The sequence below is a fragment of the Neovison vison genome, chromosome 8 (assembly GCF_020171115.1).
Source record: "Neovison vison isolate M4711 chromosome 8, ASM_NN_V1, whole genome shotgun sequence".
NCBI lineage: Eukaryota > Metazoa > Chordata > Mammalia > Carnivora > Mustelidae > Neogale > Neogale vison.
In genome coordinates this window covers 50244302-50268284 of record NC_058098.1, presented here as the reverse complement: position 1 = coordinate 50268284, position 23983 = coordinate 50244302, and the positions used below count along the sequence as shown (strand labels likewise).

Here is a 23983-nt window from a genome sequence, read left to right as displayed (position 1 = left end):
GGTTCCCTATCATTTCATCACTTGTTGGAGCAGAGGCTGGTTTGTAGGGTGCTGGCTGGTTATCTGAAAGGCAATATGAATCCTTGCCCTGGATTACACCTCCAGCAGACTCGAGAGACTGCCGCATGAACTGTGTACTGAATCAGGGTCAGGCTGTTTGCATTAAGCCTTCTTTCTAGCATCTCAGGTTACAGCACTCCATCCCAGCTGCATGTTAGAACCACCCAAGGAGCCTTGAAAACCACAAGGCCAACTGGGTCAGGGTCCCTGGGGGTGTCCTGGGTGATGCCCACAGGTGGCCAGGGTTGGGACCACAGGTGTGAAGCACCTGCTTCAGGTATTCACAAGGGATCACCCTGCACCCGTGAGATGCTATTTGTATACTGGTTGTCTTGTTTTTTTTTTTTTTTTTTTTTGTTTTTAATTTTTTAAATTTATTTTCAGCATAACAGTATTCATTGTTTTTGCACCACACCCAGTGCTCCATGCAGGCTCTGACAATCATTCTCCTTGCAAAGAGTAGATCCCTTGCCTTTGAGGAACATAGGGTCCACCTCAGTGGAAAGCAGCACAAGCCATGGCAAACCAAGCCCTCCCCTTATCCAACTTCATAAGAACCCAGTGTAACATCTGTAAAACCCATTTTTGTGCAGTCAATTGCTTGGATCAGCATGTTCAGAAGTGCCCGGAGAGCGTCGCATTGATCTGGGAGCGGGATGAGCCTGGAACTGAAGTGAGGATCACATACAGGTACTGTGTGTCCCCTGACAGCATCTCAGTGCTCAGCAGGGTCTCCTGACCCTATACTTGTCTGTTTGTGGTAGACACCAGCCCCAAACATCTCTGCTGAGCTGTTACCAGGAGCAAGACTGCCCAGCTTGGAGAAGGGTTGCCCTTCACCTTGGCACTTGGTGCTTTTAGTTTCCCACAGAAGGATCTGGTCTTTGGACACAAATATGATGAATGTTCAAGGCATGGGAAGCTTTTGGCACAGTCCCAGTGCTTCTGTCTTGTTCTAGGCGGAAGTCATCTTTGTTTCAAGGGGCATGTTTTAGCTTTGGAAATGTTCTCTGGTCCCAGGACAGTAAACATGAGTACAAAGTGAATAAAATACATGCTGGAATAAACAAATGAGCCCACTCGGCCTCTTTCTCCCAGCACTCTGAGAGGGGGACCATAAATAAGATCAAGCCATTTAAAGGGGGGGAGGGTCCTCCTGACATTTATCTTGGATTCTTTAGATAAGTTCTCCACATATTCCATGTGTCAAGCACTTTTCTGGATGTTGTGTGCATGTTGGGGTTTGAAGGAGCCCAGCATCCAGGAACTCCCTCTTGCTGGGACTGTCTTGCTCAGGGGTCTTTTTGGTTTGTCCCTACAGGCCAGTGCTTTCCCCTTCACTGGGGCTAAAACCCCCTTTGTTTAAGCCTAAACTTGCCTTTACAATGCTATCTCAGACCCACTGTCAACCTGAGTTATATGTCCTTTTTCACCAATACCACCCTTCCCCCACAGTCAAGTCATGCTCTTTCTCCTGGTGGGCAGCTTGTAACTTTTCTTTTCCAGTCATTCCACAGGTTTCACTGAGGGCCACTGTATCAGTCAGTACAAGCTAGGGTATGTCATAGTAACAAACAGTCCCCAAATGCATGGTAGGGTGTGACTGGGTGGTTGCTTTAGACTGAATAGTCACGGAAGTCCTCTCTGAGGAGGTGATAACAGAGTTGGGGTCTTGTTGCCAAGAAAGAGCAGCCAAGATTGGAGGAAGAATTTCCAGGCCCATCCAAGACCGTGAAGAAGTGTAGGTGTTCTGGGAACAGAGAGAAGGTGCAAGTGGCTGGGGCAGTGGGAATGAAGGGGGTCGTGGTAGGGTTCCCTGCAGGGAAGCAGGGGGCCTGAGAGCAGCAGTGACTCCCCTGCTTGGTAATTTGGGGGCCATTGGGCACCCCTAGGTTTGTTTGTTTCCAGATTCAGGTTTTATCACAGACCAAATCCACCAAACCTGGTAAAACTGGACTCAAGTTGACATTGGATTCAGCAAAAAGATGTCTGTTATTCTGCTGCAACTCCCTGTGGGCACCACCTTGCCCACCTCCCACATCAACAACCCTCAGCTATCACCCCCTTTTCTAGTGTCTGTGTTGTTTGCTGACCTATCTCCCTACCAGCCTGTGCAGATAAGCCTCTTGCCCCCATGTGGCCCACCAACCAGGAGCATTGGCCCTGGGAGCCTTGGGTCCAGGGCCCAGGGTCCAGGGCCCAACAACTGGGCCAACAACTGAGGCAGATGCCCAGGCCCCTGTGTACACTTGAGTTTGGGGAGCTCTAACAACCAAACCGGCTTCACCATTCATTACTGTTATTGGCCCAACTAGATTTATGTTTAATTTTTTAGTGAAATATGAAGACTCTGTGGGTTACCTCCTGGATGCTGGAAATAAGCTGATCCGGGGATGGACTGTTTTCCTTCTGTCACTGTCTCAGATGTGCCTGGACCCCCGGGATACCCCCCTTGGCTGGAGATCCCCCATGTGCACACTGAATTAGTGGCTTTGGGTGGTCCCAGGGCTGGGCTTGAATTGGCCTGCTGAGATGTGTGGTTGCGTGCAAGCCACGGGGTATGGGCAAGAAATGCACTGGTGTGTTAAAACCCAGAAGGGCTTTCGTTCCTTTGTTCCACAGCAGCCCCAGGCAAGGGGCATGCTTCTGAGTATAGGCAAAGCATTTATTATTCTCTCTTTAAAAATAAGCAGGCTTAGCCTGGAATGATTTTACAAACTGTAGCTGGGCTGAGTGCCTAAAGACTGCTTCTAGTCGCTGTCTGAGGAAGAAGAGGTTTGTGTGTATGGGTTGTCTGTGATCAGAGCTAATTTTTGGCAGCCCCAGGTTAATTATTCTCCTGGTCATCTTAGGTTTTTGACATGAAATTTCCTTTCTGCCTGCTCAGAGGAGAGTCTCCTAAGCCAGTGCTGAATGTCCTGCAGCATATAAATCACCACTAACAGAAAGTGCTTTCCCGCCCCAGAGTCTCATGTGGCGACAGCCAAGATGCCTTTGTTGGCCCGAAGACCAGGTTCCAGACTGGGAGCCTGAGCCCTTTCTAGAAACGTGGGGCTGTGGTTTTCAGAGCCTGGCGTGCTGGGGACCACACCCATGTGTCCATTTGGAGGTTGGGGGTGCCCCTGCTGACTCTTCCCCCACCATGACCTCAGGCACAGAAGGGGGCATGTTGGTGGTGCCTGGTGGCTCAGTGGGTTAGGGATCTATTGGCCTTTGGCTCCAGTCATGATCCCGGGGTCCTAGGTTGGAGCCCCAAGTTGGGCTGTCTGCTCAGCAGGAGTCTGCTTCTCCCTTTCTCTCTGCTGCTCCCCCTGCTTGTGTGCTCTTTATCCTTCTCTCTCTCTCTCTCTCTCCAATAAATAAATAAAATCTTAAAAAAAAATGTGGCAGGTCAGCAAGTGCAGGACCCACGGACCCACCCCTGGGGCAAGCACTATGGCCTTTGCTCTGGAATGGAGGACTCTGCAGTCTGTAGTTCTGAGGCCACCTTCTGCTGGCGTGGTGATCTTGGCCAGCCCTATCATTCCTCCATCCGTGCCCATCTGTAGAATGGTGTGATCATTATAACCGAAGTGATCCTAGCTGTAGGCACAGGGATGCGACAGAATGTGTTGGAGGTGGAAGCAGCAGGACTAAATAAAAATGATGATTATCATTTTCCCAGTATTTTTTTCCAGTACTTTCTGGGTTCCAGAACTGTTTTAAGCATCAGACCTGAGTTACTTTATTTAAATACCACAGCCTGATTAGATAGGAATTAATTTTGTTATTGTTATTTCTAACACTTTATTATGAAAAATTTCATAATTTGAAGAATTTCAAGCAGTACACCTATTGTGTACCTAGCACCCAGTTTCTACCCCTAGAGTTTTACAAAGCTAGTTTTTATCCCATGTGATTTGTGTATCCATCCCTCTGGGGTTGGTCCATCTTAGGTTTTGGATGCATTTCAGCAGCATAGCATTAACTAGTGTTCATTGTGTGTTTATTTTCTCTCTTTTTATGTGAAATTTATATGCCATAAAATGCACAAGTGTACATTAGCTCAGTTTTGATCAATGTGTATACCTGTGTAATTCAAATCCTTATTGAGATACAGACTAATGACCCTGTCCCAGAGGGTTCCCATGCCCCTTCTCAGTCACTATCCCTACCCTCCCCAAGAAATCGCTGTTCTGATTTTTCTCCCAAATAGGTTGTCAAAGTCTTATCTTAGAGGTAAAGAGGTGAGTGGATCTCCTTTCCCTCCTAGGGCTGCAGAATGTTTCTGAGGAGGCATGTTCCTGGAGCATCGTTGTAGAGCTTATCATGGAGACCAACAACTCCCGCCCAGTGACCCTAGTGACACCTCCATCCTGCTCACCAGAATCTCCTCTGCTCACCCCATGTCTGGGCAGGCACACATGCACACATACGCACACACATGGTTGTGCGCTCACACACATACATTTTTGGCTTGCTCATTTTCCAGGTACATTTCTGTAATGTGCTCATTGTATTTGGGATCCATCCTGGAAACACTCTCTCAGGTGGCAATTAGGGCCCTGCCACCTGTTCTGGGACATGTGCCCTGTGTTGTCTGTGGGTGGACTCCACTATTCTGATGACTGGCACGTATTTCTAACCTCATCTCCGTTGGGCAGGGAAGGCCTGTCAGGATAGGCTTTGGGAACCCTGCGGAAGCCCCATATCCTCGCCTGCCCCACCGGTTCCTTCCCTCTGTGACATCTGTTGGCACTGGTACCAAGGAGCGCCCTGCCAGATGGGCCAGAAAGCTGCAGGAGCGCACTCCACAGGGCAGGTGGGCCCTGAGCTGGCCATGGGGCTCTGGGAAGAGGAGGCATCAACAGCCATGACTCTGCCGGGCAGAGGGCAGCCTGAGTCCCTAGCCTGGAAGCAGGGGCAGAGGTCTGCCCCAGCCCAATTTTAGCCTACTGCTGCCCAGAGAAGTTATTTATGTTCAGAGCTGGCCTGAGAAAGCTGTTCTGTCCTAGGAAACAAGCAGACTACAAGCCCTCCTGCTCCCCTGAGGCCTCCGTGGGCAGTAGATGCAGAGGCCAGGCAGGGAGAGATAACTTGGGTGGCTCCCCAAGACTGTGTAGCCAGATAGCATCTTGGGTGCAGCTCCTTCCAACAGTCCATATGTGCTTTTCCAGCAGTGTCTTTCTAGAAGATTGTCCTTCAACTCTCGTTCAAGTAGACAGATTTCAGAGGCCCTTGGGGATGAGGATGTAGACAAAACACAAATCCCTGTCCTCAGAAGTTGATGGTGGGGTGCTGGGTAGATTCTTAGGCTTCTAAACTGCTATCTGGAGCCTGGAGGTTTGGGCTAGGGATTTCCAAGCTGGGGATGGACACAGGACATGGAATGGAGCAGATGGAGGCCCGTGGCTGGTTTCAGCCTCTGGATTGTATGTAGGTGCCATGAAACACAGGTGACAGCAGGCTGTGGGGATCTTCCTCTGAGTAGTTACCAAGGCTCAGCTCATCTTGTGTCTGAGTGCTCCGAACAGAGGTCTGAACTTGAACTTGAGCTCAGAACTTAAGGCAAAGACCAAATTTGAGTCCTGTGACCTCGAGGCCTGTCACTCTACCATGTCCCCCGCTAAAGAATAAAGGACCAGATGAGAGGATCACCATTCCAGCAGTAGCAGGCCTGGGTCAATGCAGTAGTCACAACCAGCACAGCACAACAGAGCCCGATGTGCACAGGCCACACCATAAAGGGCCCGTGTTGTCTTAAATATGCCTACAGCATGAACTGAGTATAGTTTTACTATGGGTCAAGCCCCTGGAGGGACCGATCTCTGTGGCTGTTACATTTTCTTTCTGGTGGACAGTGTGCACCGTGAGGAAGCCCTGTCCAGAGGAGCAGAAGGGATGTCAGGCCTCTTTCTATCCTGCCTGCCTCAGAAGCCCTGGGTGGGCATAGAGGGACCAGCTTTCTTCCGGGCATGCTGGGGCCAGGCACTGAGTGTTACTGTTTTCCTCATCTGCAAAATGAAAACTTGCTTCTCCTCTGCAGGATGGCCAAGTATGGAGCAGCACCTATGTGATGAAAGTCCAGAATAGGGTCTAGGAAGATGAGGATTTGGGATTTGAGGAGGGAAGGGCATGGGGCTGCTCTGTGGCTGCTGGGGCTGGGAGCTGTTAGGATGATGTTTTCAGAGTAGGGACTTGAGCTCCGGAGAACAATCTCTAGTCAGCTAAAAAGCAGACCCTCTCCCTCTTGCGGGCCTGACCCTTGTTACTTGCTCTTCTCCTTGGCCCCAAATTAATTATGTTAATGAGCAAACTCCTTTATTAAAATAAAAAGGGCAATTGAAAGGAAGGATCCTTAATGGGCCTAATGAGGTTGATGGGCAGGGTGCTTTGGAGTAAAATAGCCCCATGATCTGTGAGGTTTCCCATGGCAAGGGCCATTTGCCAGGCAGGGCAAAGTCAGTTTACTCCATGGGCTCCCCTGAGTTGGGGGAGGAGAGGCCCAGGCCCTTGGCTCATGTGCAGTGTCCTGGCTTCCCTGAGTAAGAGGAGGGAGGTACCCTGAGTACACCCTTTCCCCTGCTGACCTCTGAGTAACTGTGATTGTAAAACTTGGTCGGGAATGTACATGCCGGCTGCCAGGAACTGGTGGAAACCCTGGGTCCCCTGGATTATGTGCTTACATTTCCTTAAGACTTTGGATCCAGATGTTGAAACTGGGAGGTGTTTTGCATCTTTCTCTACATGATTTCTTATTGTTCTTGTCCTTCTTTTGGATCAGCTAAGTCTCTTGGAATTTCATATTTTAGAATAGCCAGATCTTGGGACTGCAGCAGGAATGATCCACTCTGAGAGTGTCCATGCCAGGGAAACCTCCTTGATGGGGATCCTTCTGAGAATTTTGTGGGGCAAACACTTGCAGAAATTTACTTCTAAATTACGCATGTCCGCACGCGTAAGCGGACACTTGCCTTTGAGCTGGATCTCTGTTTTTGTGGACCCTCTTCTGCATGCAGGGGCTGTTGGGGAATGGGTGGGTTGTGGGAGGTGGCAGGGCAAGGCCTGGTAAGGGCACAGTGCACACCTGGGGTAGGACTGGGGGAGGGTAGCTGGTGCCTGAAGGGTGGGGCTGGGGAGGAGCTCTTTGCCTCAGGAGTGGGGACAAGATTTCCTGCCACAGCTTGTTGGGGAGTCTTCTAGGACTAGGTGTTATTGTTCCTGTTTTCTTCCTCTCTGCTTTGGAAGACTCAAGACTTTGGGATAAGCCTGACTCATAGGTTCACTGTGGGTAGCGCTTGGTGTCATGCTGCCCCGCCCCATGTTGGTTCTCATCCGGGCAGCACAGAGGGATGTGGTTGAACCTCCTCACCCGTCCAGATGTGCACATCGGGTCCCGGGTTGGGGGAAGTGCATCTTCATTCCTGCCCCCTCTCCCCACAAGTGTCCATTTCTTTCTCCCTTGCTTGGTGGACACAGAAGGAAAGTGTCGCTGTGAGTTTAGACCCACTGTCTGATGTAGAATTTAAAAATCTATACACAGCTATGGTAGGTATGTGTGCCACTGTGCATGGCAGTCCCCAGCAGGGCAGCCCGTGCAGTGCTGACATCTAGGCATCCAGTCTTGGTCAGGACTGAGAAGAGGTCCTAGTGGGAGGGTGGCATATGTGTGTGCCCTGGGCAGCCCCTTCCCGTGCTCAGCCCACATCCAGCCCCCAGCACCAGCCAGGCTGGACTCATCTGTCCACTGCCTGCCTGGAACAAAGGGCACCAGCAACAGCTCCTGGGAAAGTTGTTGGTGACCATCCTGCATACCAGGCTGGGAATGGGAATGGGGTGTCCCAGCCCTCTGTCCTCCAGGAGTCATACCTGACCCTGCCATCTGGGGGCAGTCCCTGGCTGACTAGGCAGTTGCTGACACTGATGCTTGTAGCTCACATTCATGCTCATACTTGGTTTTAAAGCCCAGGATCTGATTCTTGAGGACCTGGGCTCCTCAAGCTTACCCAGCTGGAAAGGTCAGAAATGGGGTCAGAGTTCAGCTTTGATTGGCTTTTTAGCCAGTGCACTGAGGAATCTGAGAGGGAGGAGGTAACTCTGTAAACGGGACCTCTCCTGCTTGGCAGCACTAACTTGATGACAGGCCAGATGCCTGGGGGTTCCTCGTGGTTCCTGGAGGTGTGTGTAGAGGGTAAACTCTGCTGTGTGCAGACAATAGCCCTTTAGTGACCAGGACCCTGTGTTCCCACTGTCTGTCCCCACTTCCTGCTTAAGCAGACACACAGTAAGTGCTAACATCAGCTGGGGAGGAGAAGGCTTCTCGGTGCCAGCAGGCTCTAGGTGGCCTTGAAGCAGGACAAGGGTCATCTGCAGAAGAAGGTGGGGCCAAGGGCTGGGGAGTCCTGCTGTGACCGTGGAACAGCAAGGAACAGGAAGCCGAATGTTTAATGGGTGCTCTGGGGCCTTGGAGCACCTTCCAAGTTCAGGGTCGGGGATGCCGTGTGTGCAAGAGGAAGGGGTGACAAGAGGGTGCTGGTTACTTCTCAGAAAGGGGCTGCCTGGCCTGGCACTCCTTCATCCTTCATTCTTTGTGCTGGCCCTGCGCAAGACTGTCTTGCCCCTGATCTGAATGTGGTAATAGCAGCGGGTCAGGTTGGGTGAGAGGCTTGACGATTTCCCATCAACAAGTCCAGAGAAACTTCCTCTAGAAAGACTAGAGTGAGGTTTTCAAGTCATTGGTAGGTTTTTGAGTCATCTGGACCAACACATCCCCATTCTCCCTGCTGGTTCTGCTTGACTGGGTTAATGAGGCAACAAGGACTTGGAATTTGAATTCCCCGGGGTCTCCACACATCAGTGATGTGTCACTCTGGTAGCATCTAAAGCAGGGATTGCCTGTGCCGGGTGTGCCGGAGTCCCCAGAGAGGTTCCCAACAATGAACTTCAGCCGTGCCAAGTCAGGATCTCCTCAGGGGGTCTGGGGACTTTATTTGGAAACATATCTCCAGTAACATAGCTACCTGCCCTGGTCAGAGGGGCCGGGTCTGTCAGGAATCAACTGTAAACAAAGGAAGTCAGTACCACTCTTTTAAGCAGAAAGGGAGCTGACAGAGTGCTAAGAGATCATCTGAGTAGACTCCCAGCACCTACTCTGGCACAAGAATGAAGACCCCCCAGGCTCCACCGAGTGCTCAGAACACACCACTGTGTCTCTGGTCCCAGCCAGGAAACCACAGTTCTGCTGGCTCAGCTGCTCAGCTTTCTCCCAACATCTTTACAACAAATGGAATCTCTCCAGGAAAACCCAAGTCCCTCCCGAGCTGCAGCAAAGCACAACCCACTGTGCAACTGCTCCCCACGTGCAGATGCCTGGTTCAACCTGAGTCACAGGCAGAAGCCCAGACGGGAGGTGTCTGAGGCAGCCGGTGGCAGGCTGAGGAGGCCGGAACAGAAGCCGATGGAGAGAATGGCATGGCGACCGCAGGCAAGTCTATGCGGGGTGGGTTTATGGACCCAGATTCTGCTCAGATTCCTGGGTTGTTTACTGTGACAGTATGAGGACCAGGCCTGTCACCGCCCAGATCCCAGGCCACTCAGGTGGGGCCTGGTGGTCGTTCCTCCTGGTGCAAGTGACCAAACCCTCAGAGTCACTCCTCTGTGTACTACAGCTGTTCAAGGTCTGCTCTAACTAATAGGCTCTGATCTTCACCCTGTCACTCACTCAGCCCTTCCACCAACGTAAGCCCATCTAGATGTGGATTCATCACAGGCCAGGCCATTTTCCAAAAGAGACATCTCCTATCCTTACATTACAAACTTGCTAGTTTTCTGGACCTTATGACTAAATTGTGGGACAGTTTTCCAGTCACGTAATGTTCTACGTGAGGAGGTCTTTGGCATGTTACTAGCTGGTGGAGGTGGGGGTGCTTTTGTGGAACTGCAAAGGGCATCCCTCAGAAGGGGTATAAGACCTGGTATGTCCACCCGGGGCAGGTGCCTTCAAGCAGGGCTGAACTGCGCAGCCTTCTGCAGTGGCCGAATGATGGGGCTGCCATGGACCGTATGTGCATAGGGGGAGAGCCACAGGGAGCCCAGTTTTGGAATTCACACAGAATGCAGTGCCTTAAACTCAGGATGGGGGAGGCCTGTGGCCTGGTAAAGGAGATAGCTTGAGTGGAATGAACCAGGTGTGCCCTTTGTTCCTCCCCTTCCTTCCAGAGGAAAAATTTAAATTTCTATTACCAATTATTTGTCTATTAAATGTGTGATTATTAAGTAAAATGAGTTAAATAAGTAAATAACAATTATTGTTTTTATGAAGGAAAGAGTTGAAGTAAGCTTTAAGGACAGCCTCAATGGGAGATCGCAAGAAGCTTTTGGGGGTGCTGAGGGCTCATGATGTTGTTTCTGCTGTCACAGGGCTCCTCTTCCCAGTCCCTTGCTCGGTTGGTCAGTGAGTCATGTTGGTAGCTGGAAATCCTCCACCGGGGGAATATTAATACCACAGTAATTGGCAAATGCTATAAATCAGGGCTTTTCCTCCCCCTGGGAAAAATTGGTTGTTAACCAATAGGCAGCACAATAGCGCACTTCATGGGTCCCATGTTTTTTTTAGCAGTTTCTCCAAGTTGCTACCAGAGGCCAGGAAATCAGCTTGGGCCCAAGGCAGTTGTACCAAATTCTTCCCTCTTCTGGAGGGAAGCCTCCGGATTCCCACTGCATAGCCTTCAGATTCCCACCGGTTTCCTTGCTTGCTTTCCTCTGCGTGCTAATGTGGAATGATCTGTGGACTCATGGTGAAGCCTGGAAATAGAGCAGCCCCCAACTCATTTCTGGTCTAAAGCTGGCCACCCTGTAACCTATTGTTGCCCCTGCTGCTCAGTGGACTCGTGTGGAGGAGTACTGTGGGAAGACCCACAAGGCCACCCGTGGGACAGGTCACGCTGGAGTGGGGCCTGAGAAACATCCAATAGCTCTTTTTTTTTTTTTTTTTTTTGACGAGGGAAAAGGGAGTGTTTTTAGAAAGTTAAAACCTACATCCTGTTCCTGATTCCACCAGAGAAGGGACACCACTTATGTGGCTTTCCTTCGGAGGTAAACAAGCCTGGCTGGCCAGTGGACGAGTGTCCTGCCAGGGCACAAGCTGTTTTCTGGGCCAGTGTCCAGGACCAAAGTCCACCAGCACACTCTTGTACAAGACTACCAGCCTGGCCTCTGGCTCCCTCAGGGTCGGGAGCCAGACGCCAGATCTTGAAAGGAAGAACTTCTTTTCTGGAGACAAGATGTGGGCTGGAGGCCAAGTGCTGAGGTCTAAGGGGAATTCAGGCATTAATTAGGACAGAGGTTTTTTCAAGTCTGACCTTACCTCCATTCCACAGGGGTTTGTCTAGAGGCTGACTGGATGTAAGGCTTTGTCAGAGCAGGAGGAAACGACTTTGAGTGAATGTTTTGACCTGGATATGCCTAGTGAGTGTATCCTGGGGCAGGTGGTCTTGAATGTGCAGCCAAACATGGACTCCTGAAGGAAAAAACCACCCTCAACCCCTCCTCTCTCCTGTTCCCCTCTATCCTGATTGCAAGATGTAACTTGCATGTAACTAGAGGGAGCCAGCTTTGAACATCTCTTGTGCTAATTTTCCTTTTGAACAAGGTCAGCCTCAAGTTCAGAGTTTTTAGTTTATTCTTAAAAATGAATGTACATTAAAAACAAAACAAAACAAAAAACCTACCCTCCCCCAAATGTTACATACATAACAACAGAGTTGGTGATTGGCAGAAATCATGAAATTTGAGAAGGTTTGCCGTGGAAAACCGGCTGTCCTGACATTGAGGGCTTTGGGGGGAACTGCTTAAAAGCAGGACCCTTGGAACCAGGCCTGGGTTTGAATCCTTCCCTGACCATTTCGGGAAGTCAGTTAAGTTCTGTTTGCCTTAGCTTCCTTATCTGAGAAGTGGAGGTTGGGGGAGGGAATGGCAGCTCATACCACGAGCTGTTGTGAAGGGTAAATGTGTGTGTGTAGTCAGAGCAGTCCTGAGCACAGGACATTTACTGAATAGCTGTTACTGTTGTTCCATGGGAAGGAAATGTGAATGGGGTGATGGGCAGGAAGGAAGGGGTGTTCTGGATGCCAGCATGTGGGGTTTGGGACCACCAGAATGTGGTCCTGGCTGGCAATGGAGAGGAGGTTCCCTGTACTCACAGTGGGTGGCAAGTGTGTTTGCAGAAGGTGCAATGGCTGGTGGATATGGTGGAGACATGGTGGGTGACAGACAGGTGAGGTCCTCAGAGCATGGCACCTCCAGCCTCTCGGAACCAATGTCCATGGGCTGAGTTCCTGCAACTTGCAGGCCACTGGCAATGCGCGCTGTGTGTGATGTATCCTTCTCAGATCCGCTGACCCCCTCAGGGTGAGGACTTGTGTCAGCACCTACTGGGGTGGGGGAGCACGCAGCAGGTAGGCTATGCAGATGAGGGCTTCACAAGGCTTTTGAATACCCTGAGCCAATGACACAGGGACTTACACTAAAGCAAACTGGCATTCTCATTCTTCCTCCTGGCAAGAGGCACTTGAGGAACTACTGATTTATGATGATTTCCTTTTTCCACCATAAGTATAGCTACTGTTTATAGGATGCCTTCTTATGTCTGTGAGACTTCATGTATTGTCCTTGTCTTAGTCTGCTGGGGCTACTGTAACAAAACACCATATCCTAGGTATCTTATAAACAACAGAAATTCATTTCTTACAGTCCAAAAAGTCCAAGATCAAGGCAGCAGCATGGTCACATTCCACTGAGGACCTTCTTCCTGAGTTATAGCCACTCCCCTCTTGCTCTGTCCTCACATGGTGGGAGGGGCGAGGGAGCTCTGAGGGATCTGTTCTATAAGACCATTGACCCCATTCTTGAGAGTGTCACCCTCATGACCTAATCACCTCCCAAATGCCCTATCTCCTAAACCATCACCTTTGGGGTTACAGTTTCCAAGTAGGAACTTGGGAACACACACCTCAGACCACAGCAGTCTCAAACACCTTGGTAGTGGGCCCTGTTATTAGGCTGCTGCAGACAGGACTGTCAAGGCCCCAGGTGTGCAGAGAACTAGGGTGGGAACCTGTCTCTGATCAGATGTAGTTTGGCTTCCAACAATATACTCTCCTGACATAAACTTTCCAGGCCCAATACTTTCCATAACTATAGCATAGACTCAAGGAAAATATAATTCTTTATTTTATTTATTTTTTAGATAGATAGATTGGCACGGGGGCAGTGACTGGAGAGCCAAAAGGAGAGAGAGGGAGAGAATCCTCAAGCAGATTCCCTGCTGAGCACAGACCCTGGTATGGGGCTCAGTCTCACAATCCCGAGACCACGACCTGAGCTGAAATCAAGAGTCAGGTGCTCAATTGATTGAACCACCTTGAAAATTCACTTCTGTAAGGAAGGTAGAAACGTGCAGCTCTAGTCTTCTCAGTTTCACTGGTTGACTTTATGTTACCAGTGGCAATTCAGCTATTTTTTCTTGAAAACCCTGTATCTGGGGCCTTTCTTGGCAAATAGCAGCTTTGGAAATTTTACATCTTTAAGTGTGGCTACTACTTTATATTCCATTGCATCTACTCTTTACTAAAGGTCATGGTCATGAAACCAAATAATGATGTACAAGGAATTTTATACTTGATTTATGAACCCATTCAGCTGAATTTCCAGAGCATCTCTTCTCCCAGTAGTTATGAGCAGAAGAGTGAGCAAATTTTATCATCATCAAATCAGAGTTAGTGGCTACAATAATGTCAGGGTCAGAGGAGTCTGTCTGGAAGGAAGGAGTTTGTCTCTAGACCTGGTTCTGAGACATAATTCATGAGCCATCGAGGTGTTCTGCCTATCCTTCCACGCAAGCCCCATGTGAGAAAAGGGCCCTCCTGCTTTGTTCTGCTTCCTTTTCTTCTCTTACTACCCGATCTTCCAGAAGTGGCTTGCTGAAGAAAATGCTGAATGCAGAACAGCATCTGAGTGCCCTTTCAAGTTCTGCATCTAGATCCTGGAGTCAACCCCTCCTCTACGTCAGCACCCAGGCTTGGAGGAGAGCAGGGACTCTGAAAAGCTTTGTGTCTGTCACAGGCCTTAACATACACAGTATCGACATGATCACCTGGGTTTATTTCCCTTATTGGCAAAAGAGACTGAGAAGTACCCTCTGGGTGCTTTATCAGTGGGAGCGGTCCCTCTCACTTGCTGTCAGAGGGGTAGGACAATTCCCTGCCTGTATGATACTGATGGGCTGGCCAGCCTCACCCTCTTTCCCTGCAGGGAGATGCAAGGCGTCTGCAGAGTTGACAGGCACTCACAGTGAGAGCACAGGCCTGAGGAGTCCTGCGCCTGCCAGAGCCCTTGTCGTTTCTCACTTATCTGCTGCTCCCATTCATTCCACAAATATTTACTGAGCCTTCTATGAACTAGGCTCAGCTGTAGGCCCTAGGAAGAAGGGAGTAACCCCCAAATCCCCGCCCAAGTAAAGCTTGTACTTAGTGGAATAGATGGACAATGGAGGTGGTATTTATTTAATGAACACTAAGAGCCAGTGTAATTGTGGGAAGTGAGCAGATCATGCATTCTCAATTTGTTTATTTCTTAAATACAAAACACGCACACACGCGCGCACACACATGGCCTATCTTACTTCCCTGGGCTGTCATTGGGAAATGCTAGGACATAAAGATATTTTCCATGAAAAAAAAAAAGCTTTAATTAGAATATAGATAAATAAATAAATACCAGTGTATTTATTCCTGTCTTTCTTCTGAACTCGATTTCCAGTTGTGTCTGTTTTGGACTGAGGTGGTCCAGGAGCCTTTATACTGGCTGAGACATTGGCAGGTGTCATGTTGGTTACAAATACTTGAGATCAGATTATGTCTTTAGCATTGGATAAACATTATTCCCTGCTTAACAGTTGGCTATAGAAAGTCTTCTCCCTTCCCCAAGGCCAGGTAGCAGTCACTAACACCATGCCAAATTTATGTATTTGTGCACATTATTTGCATATGTTCATATTGAAGGTTTAGGTCTGAAGAGTCTACATTGCAGACAAACTTAGATATCTTGGTCAATACCTAATAACAAATGTTACTTTTCTCTTTGCACTTGAAAATATAACGCTAACTTCAGTAAGATCATTTCTCAGAAAGCTGAAAGCTGCTATCCATTGGGAAGACCCTGTTAGTATAAGGAAGCTAGTATTTCCTGCAGTGACAAACTGAAGCACCAGCCTCCAAGTGGCTGCATTATCTTTTTGATACAGAAACAGTTCATGGGAGTCTCTGAGAAGTCACAGATATCCAAGAACATGCTTTTGGATAGTTTTTGAATATGTGGAATGATAGGATCACTCAAATAACATTTATTTTTCAATGATTTGAAGACCTAGGTTTGCTGACCTTATTTTCCAATGGCAAAAGTGTGGGGGAAATCAACATGTTCTTAATTTACATTATTAAGTGTAGAGTTGAGATCAAGGGTCTGGGTGCCGATATTCTACTCTAGAGAGAGACAATGAGAATGTGGGGGTCAATTTGGTAACCTGGAGGTATAACTATAGAGAGTTCATGGGGTCATGGATGGCTGGATGAGAGAACTTGGAGAAGAAAGGCTTCTTGGAAGTATAGAGGGTATTGAGAAATTTGAAGGGCTGCCACTGAATGAAAAACTAGATTTATTCAGATTTAAAGAGCTGAGCTAGGACCAATGTGTGGAATTCGTACAGCTACAGAACTTGGTCCCATTTTAGAAAGACTATTTCTCTACTAAAATGACAGAACAAGAGACAGCTCTATGAGGTGGCAACTTCCAGCAGTATGATTCTTAAGCAGAGGCTGGGCCACTGTGGACAAGAGTGTAGCAGCAAGATTTCTGGACCCCAAGGCAAATTGCACCATCTGACCTTCAAGGAGCCCGTTGATTTTCAGGTTTATGGCCTTGGCAGAGTGGATAGAAAGGGGAACATGTCTGAGGGGTTTGAAGTGGCGGGGGGGTGGGAGGTTGGGGTACCAGGTGGTGGGTATTATAGAGGGCACGGCTTGCATGGAGCACTGAGTGTGGTGAAAAAATAATGAATACTGTTTTTCTGAAAATAAATAAATTGGAAAAAAAAAAAAAAAAAGAAAGGGGAACATGCCTGGAGATTTACCCAGAGCAAATTCTTTATCAGAAACTGCTCCCCTGGTTGTAGCAGCAAGAGTCTGAGACCCACTGGTCGCAGCTCCAGGTGCAGCACACAGTTGATGCCTCTCAATCCTCCAGGGAACCCATAGGTTGCCTCAGCTTAGTCTCCAGACCCTCTTCCAGGGCTATGGCTCAACTGTCCTATAGTAGAGGGGTGACTCATACTGCTGCTCCCTTGCTCCTCTTCACCATAGCCAATCTGTCCAGAAAGTTCTCCCTGCTGCCCTCAGAGACTATTGCACCAAGCTGAGGTAAAAACGCCCTTCACACACTCATGCATGTGCCTTCATCTCTCTAGTCAGAACTATGATCCTGTAGGACACTTTCATTCTCATCTCCACAGTGTCTGGATGGAATTTTTAGCATCTTAGGAATTCACCAGTTACGTGACTTTAGAAATATTTTTTTTAGAATTTAGATTTTTAGAATTTTAGAAAATGATGACAAAGAGATCTAATGGGAAAGATAATACCTACTGAATATTTGGCAGGGCCCTGGGTGGGTGATGCTTTTCACTAACATTTCTGACAGGTACATAAGTTGCATGGCACCTGCCATTTCTCAGATGACTGCATGGCAGTTGAGAAAGGTAAGCTGCCATGTTTAATGCAGCCACTATAGAAAACTAACCCAGGCTCTTCTGTCTAGACAGTTCACTTGTGTTCCTTGACTTCTGACTGATGCCTTTGGTCTACAGAGTTAAGGACTGAATTTCATCACCATTGATCTGTAACACATATCTAAGCTTCCATCTCCTTGAGCACTGCCCAGAGGCTTAAATCCTTAGCTATGAAAATGGTGCCTCCACTTGGCTTGAGTTACTCTCCTGCATTATTGACCACAGCTGCCTCTTCCTAATACTTCCTTAATACTGTGATAGTATTATCACGGGCTGTCCCAGCCTCCTTCCCTGGATTAGTATGGATGTTCCCAGGTTCTGGATTCCAGGGTTTGGCTCTAGGGTCTGTCAGGAAGAACGTTTTCTTTCAACATAAACTTAGGCAAGGAGTGGGTGGGGCACCACTAAATGGGGTCTTTGTCCTCCTGAAAGCTTTAAGCATGGGATGAAATCCTGGAGAAGAGGCATGCTGGAGCCAGCCTGGTGGGGAGTTACTGGTGGCAAGGGCAAGTGCAGGCTGGAATTATGATCTGGTTCTCATCAGCTCTCCATGCAGGATGGCTTTGGGAAGAAACAAAAGTCCCCTTGAAGTCTCTGCCTGAAATGGGGCGTGTTCATCTTCATTCCGCTGGTGTTTCTAGGCGGCCTCTTGCTGAGCTTGGCCTTTCTCAGAGCCCTTTCCTTGAGGACCTTTTGAACAGAGGGGAAGCAGGCACACGCTTGTAAGGGACTTGCAGAGCTCAGAGGGTCCAGTCTCTGGCTGCCACGGCCTGCAGAAGTCGGCGCTGCCCCACAGCCCCCACTCAGACCCATGGGGAGATGCAGAGCGTGGGTGCGGTTCGATTGGTTGGCTGCCCCTTATTCTGTCTTTCCCTGTTAGTTCTGTGATTAAATAAATTAAAGTCAAATCACAGGAAAAACGGGTAAAATGATTGGTTATTTGCATAGTCAGGGGTCAGCTGGCCCATCCGTTGAAACCACGGGGATTGGAGTGTCTAGCTCCCGAGGTTGCTTTTCTCTACTCCCACCTCCATTCCAGACAAGTGGGCGCTTTAAGGCGCATAGTCCCTGTTTCCGGAGTTGAGTGTCATTGACTCTGATTGGGCAGATTGGGTCACGTGTCAAGCCTTAAGCCAGTCTGCGTCTCTAGGGAGATGCTGCATTCTGATTGGCAGGCAGAACCTCGTGATTAGTGCAGAAATGGAGGGACGATCACCTAGACAGGAGAGGTGGGAGGGGGTGGGTATGCGGCGGGCCTTGTGTCTTCAGAGTGCCACATGCAATCGGTGCCTTGCAACTGGGAAAAAGGAGGTGCTTTCATTCCCTGCCTTCCCTGCCTCTGGGTTACAGGTGGGTGATTATCACGCGGCCGCCTTCGCTTCGACTCAGCGTGGCTACACAGGGTTGGGGGTCTGAGGCGTGAGCAGGGGCCTCCCGGCTAGAGCCTTGCTTGGTGCAGCTGGGCTGTGCTCATGCAGAAAACGGGGGCCTTACTTTCCCCACTAAAGGTCTTAGGAGATCACTTTTGGGGACGGACCTTTCCGTTCGACTTCCGAGACGTCTCAGGGATGTGACAGTTTAGGCTTTGGACCCCTGTGCTGTCTGAGAAGCCCTGCTGTGAGTGAACCCAAGGACAGCCATCTGTCCACGGTAATGTGGCCATGAATCTTCTAGTACTAGCCTGCGAAGTTGAAAACATTATTTTCTGGAAAAGAACTTGCTGTGCAACAAGCCACTGAGTACCTACTGTCTTCCCGGCCCTGGCTGGGTATACAGTACTTACTGTTTGCAGAATTATGCTCCCCAAACCACTCAGCATTTTGGCCCTTCACCATCTCTGATGGCCTTCTCTTCCTTATATTTCAGGGAACTGCTGGAGACCACGTGTCGCCTGGCAAATATGCTGAAGAGACATGGCATCTGTCGAGGGGACCGTGTGGCCATCTACATGCCTGTTTCCCCACTGGCTGTGGCCGCAATGCTGGCCTGTGCCAGGATTGGAGCTGTCCACACCGTGGTCTTTGCTGGCTTCAGTGCAGAGTCCCTGGCTGGGAGGATCAATGATGGTGAGCGTGTGGAAGGGAGGGAGAAACCTGGGGGCCCCTGGCCTTTGTTCCTTGGGGCCTGGCCATCGGGGACTTGGGAGTGGAGACAGACATTAATAAAAATCACACAGACAAATGACAGATACCACCAGGGACAAGGACACGGCTGAATGAGCATTTGTTCTGTGAGCTGAGATCTGATGGCATTGGATTAATCAGGTGAAAAAGGAAGACTTCAGCTGGAGGGAACAGCATAGGTCTCAGCTACTTGGTGGGAGGAGCAAAACTCATATAAGCGCTTGAAGGTGACTGGAATGGCTGTGGTGGAAGAAGAAATGTGTAGGGTGACACGAGGCTGGGGATGTATGGGGAATGTCTCCCAGGTCAACAATTAAAAGTCTTCCATTATGAGGAAGGATGGGGCAGACCATTTCCAGAGGTCCAAGTCAGGTGTGGGGGCTTGTGGTGCATCTTTAAGGATTTCTGTCTGCAGGTAGGTCAGAGTCTCCTGAACAGTGTCCAGAACAATGTTGTCTCCCTCCTTTTTCTGGTGTGGGAGGGCTGAGTGTCTGGATGGTGACCTCATGTCTGTGAGGTCTGACCCCTGCTCAGTGAGATCCTAGAGATCTCCCTGAGCTGGCTCACCAAGGAGTATGCTTGGGGGGGCCACTGGGAGTTCTTTGTGTCTCACTGAAGACTTGCCTTTGGCTAGTGAACAGAGTTCAAGGGCAGAGTTCTGACCTAGACCCTAGCTAGCTGACCACCTTCTTTAGGAGGGACTGAGAAGCCTTTCCACTCCCTTTCTACATCTCTCCCTCCACTTTCAAGGGTTGGTGCTGTCACTCATTTCTCCTTCTCTCTCTCAACTCTGTAGCACCTACCATGTGCCAGGTACTGTTCTAAGCACTTTGCAAAAGTCATCTCCTTTAATTTAACTAAACTAGTCTTCATAAATATGATAGGCAATAATACTCTCCCTATTTTTCCCTTCTCCCATTTTTTATTACTATTATAACCCTCTTAAAGTATACAGCTCAGTGGCATTAAGCACATTCATAGTGTTGTGCAACCATCATCTCTGTCTATTCCAGACCTTTTTTATTACCCCAAATGGACATCTCATACCCATTAAGCAGGCACTCCCTGTTTCCCCCTCAATCCAGCTTCTGGCAACCACTAACCTGCTTTCTGTGTCAGTGATTTGCCTGTTCTGGGTAATTCATAGAATGAATTCATGTGATTCGTCGTCTTTTGTATATGACTTCTGTGACCACTCACAGTGTTTTCAAGGTTCATCCATGTTGTAGCATGTATCATTGCTTCATTTCCTTTTCTATGACAAAAATTTTACTCTGTGGGTATACCATGTTTTGTTTATCCATTCATCTGTTGATGGATATTTGACTTGTTAACATAGCACATCTTGGCTATTTTGAATAGAGTTGCTGTGAACATTCATGAGAACACCTTCTTCCAATTTTTCATGCATATACCTAGGCATGGAATTGCTGGCATACATGGTAAATCTGTATTTAACTTAGCGAGGAACTGCAAACTTTTTTCCAAAGTTGCCACTCTGTTTCACATTCCCAGGAGCAATGTATGAGGTTACCAGTTTCTCTGAATCATCAGCCCTTGTTTCACTTAAAAAAAAAATTATAACTATCCAATGTGTACAAAGTAATATTTCATTGTGGATTTGATCGCCTTTCTAATGACTAACATCATTGAATATCTTTTCATGTGCTTCTCCATTTGTATGTTTTAGGAGAAATGTCTACATAAGCTCTTTGTCCATTTTTTAAATTGTTGTTGGTGTTTTGGTTGGTTGAGTTTTAAGAGTTATCTCTGTTCTGGATACTAAACCTTTATTAGATTTATCATTTACAATTATTTTCTCCCATTCTGTGGGTTGTCTTTTCACTCTCTCAATAGTGTCCTTTGATGTACAAAAGTTTTTAATCGTGATAAAGTCTGGATCATCCATTTTTTTTCTTTTGCTTGTGATTTTGGTGTATTTTTTAAGAATCTATTGACAACTCCAGTGTGATGAAGATTTGCCTCCATGTTTTCTTCTAAGAATTTTCTAGTCTTAGCTTTTACTAGGTCTTTGATCCATTTTGAGTAAATTTTTGTATATAGTGTGAGGTTCAACTTCATTCTTTTGCCAGTGGGTATCCAGTGGTACCAGCACCATTTGTTAAGAGACTGTTCTTTTCCCCCTCGTCGAATGGCCTTGGCACTTTGTCAGAACTAATTTGCCATATATGTTGAGGTGTATTGCTGGGTTCTGTATTTGGTTCCAATGATCTGTATATCTGTCTCTAATTTTCATTTTTTTAAAGATTTTATTTATTTATCTGACAGAGATCACAAGTAGGCAGAGAGGCAGAAAGAGAGGGAAAAGCAAGTAGGCAGAGAGGCAGACAGAGAGAGAGGGAGAAGCAGGCTCTGCTTCTGAGCAGAGAACTCATGTCCTTGATTCTTCATGTTGTCATACTGCTCTTTTCATTCCAGGAATAAACCCCACTTGATCATGGTGCATAATCCTGTTAATATGCTACTGGCTATAGTTTGCTAACACTTTGTTGAGGAGTTTTGCATCAGTATTCATGAAGGGTATTGGTCTATAGTTTTTATTTTTCCTGTGATGTGTTCATCTGGCTTTGGTATCAGAGTAGTGCTGGGCACATAGAATTAGTTCGAATGTATTTCCTCCTATATAGTGTTTGGGCAGAGTTTGAGGAAGATTGATGTTGATTTGTCTTTAAATATTTGGTAGAATTCACCAGTGAGAACCATCTGGTCTTGGGCTATTCTTTGTTGGGAGCTTCTATTTTTGAAGATAAGGAAACTGAGGCACAGAGAGGTTAAGTGACTTGCCCAAGGTCACATTGCTGATTAGTGACAGAGCCAGGATTTGAACCCAGCCATTCTTCCACCAGAGATCCTGCTTTAACATTACACTAGGCTGGGGCACCTTGATGGCTCAGTCAGCTAAGTGTCTGCCTTCAGCTCAGGTCATGATTTCAGAGTCCTGGGATTGAGCCCCACATTGGACTCCCTGCTCAGCGGAGAGCCTGCTTCTTCCTCTCCTCCCTGCTCCTGCTGTCTCTTATTAGCTCTGTCACTATTTCTGCCTCTTTCTTTCAAGTAAATGAATAAAATCTTAAAAACAAAACAAAACACATTACACTAGGCTGATCCTTTCCTTTGCTGAGGATATTATGGTTGCCAAGTGTTTCTGTTAAGATTCTTTAAAACAAGCTCAAAGCATTGGGCCCTGGAGATTTAGTAGCTGGATCCTGGAACAGGTCTCAGAACTTCAGGAATCCTATACAACAAGGCCACAGAAGGACAGGGGCCAGGTCGTCTCTGAGGTCCTCAGCAGATGAAACCGCTATAATTTTCTCTATATTTTGTCATTAAGAGATTCTTACCCAACACCTACACCTTCCACGTCCAGCTATTCAGGTGTCAGTCCATGGCAAGATTCTGTTGGGACAGGTGTTTACCTCCTCTTGGGTCAATAAGAGGAGTGTCTGGTTATTTATTGCTGTGTAGCAAACTACTCCGAAACTTAGTGCTAAGAACAATAAATTTATTTCATGATTCTGTGGGGGCAAGAATCAGATGGGCTTGTGGGAATGTCTTTTCTCTGCTCCATGATATCTGGGATGCAGGCTGGGTTGGCTTGCATAGTTGGGGGCTGTGAAGCATCTTTTTCATGTGGCCTCTTTGCATGACCAGGTCGGGCAACCACAGGCAGTCAGACTGTTACATGGCGGCTCACAGTTTCTCTTGGATGGAAGTAGAAAGTGCCAATTGCCCTAAAGGCCAGGTTCAGAATACACATATTCTCATTTTTAGTACTGCATTGATCCAACCAGTCTGGTCATTCCAAATTCACGGTGGGGGACACTAACACCCTATTTCTCCTTGAGAAGTAGTATGAGACCAGATGGAAGAATTTTCAGCTCTCTTTAATCCATCACTGGGGGTCGGGGGTGGGAGTGTTAGCATGGCCACCAGGGTCTCATCATGAGCTAGGCGGCCATTCAGTCAATATGTTCTATTTTAGAGTTTCTGTCCTCTGGCCTGGCCTCCAGACTCTAACCACTCCTCTTCCCTTTATATTCCCTCGTGCTTTAGGATGAATTAAGAGTGGAAAGAGAAAAAAAAAAAAAAAAAAGAGTGGAAAGAGAGTGTAGTATGATGGGGAGGGTGGAGGGCAGAATGATTCTGGGGGAGGAGCAAGTAATGGCCCCCACATATGTCTGCACCATAATCCCCCAAAACCTGGGAATATGTTACTTAACACATCAAAAGGGCTTGGCAAATGGGATGAGCACGGAAATGGTGGGATTATCCAGGTGGGCCCAAACTAAAAATGTAAGCCCTGGAAAGAAGAGAACTTCCTCTGGCTGGAGGCAGAGGACATGTGGCAGAATGGGAGGTCAAAGCATGAGAAGGACTTGATCTGCCTTTGTTAGCTTTGATGATAAAGGATGTCATAAGACAGGGGATGTAGGTGGCTCTAAAGGCTAAGAATGACTGTTGGCTGACAGAATGAAAAATGAGGGAAATGGGGACCTCAGTCTTGAAGTTATATGGAGCTGAGTTCTGTCAACACCCTGAATAGCCCAGAAGCAGAGTCTCCTCCAGATCCCCCAGATGAGAGCTTTGTTCCCTCACACATTGATTTTGGGCATGAGACTTCAAGAAAAGAACCCCACCAAGCTCACTGGACTAGAGAACTTTGAAATGAAATATGGGTTTTCTGAGCCACTAAGTTTGTGGTAATTGGCTATAGGAGCAGTAAAAAATGAAGACAGATGTTAATACCTGCTCAAGAGCCAGGGAGGTAAAAACCAAAGCTTCCCAGATAAAGTGTCATGCTGATCTGGCCTGTGCCCTGATGCTGTGCACAAACCCTGTACCCGCCACTGAACTTCAGGGGAAACCACAGAGTGTATCACGTCCCCAAGCACCTCCTAGAGACTAGGCATGCGATGCAGGTTCCTGCCCTAGAGAACTGCTTGGGTGGAAAGCCTCCAAC

The 23983-nt window shown here is 48.0% G+C and overlaps 1 protein-coding gene across 1 annotated transcript in view; it reads left to right on the top strand.

Annotated features, from left to right (window-relative positions):
* The window catches only part of ACSS1 (acyl-CoA synthetase short chain family member 1), a 62227-nt gene that overhangs the window by 10592 nt on the left and 27652 nt on the right, over positions 1–23983 (top strand). Inside the window, exons 2-3 of the mRNA XM_044263580.1 lie at positions 654–750; positions 18746–18945. Coding sequence (XP_044119515.1) covers positions 654–750; positions 18746–18945 — 297 coding nt within the window. The remainder of the gene's footprint in view (positions 1–653; positions 751–18745; positions 18946–23983) is intronic.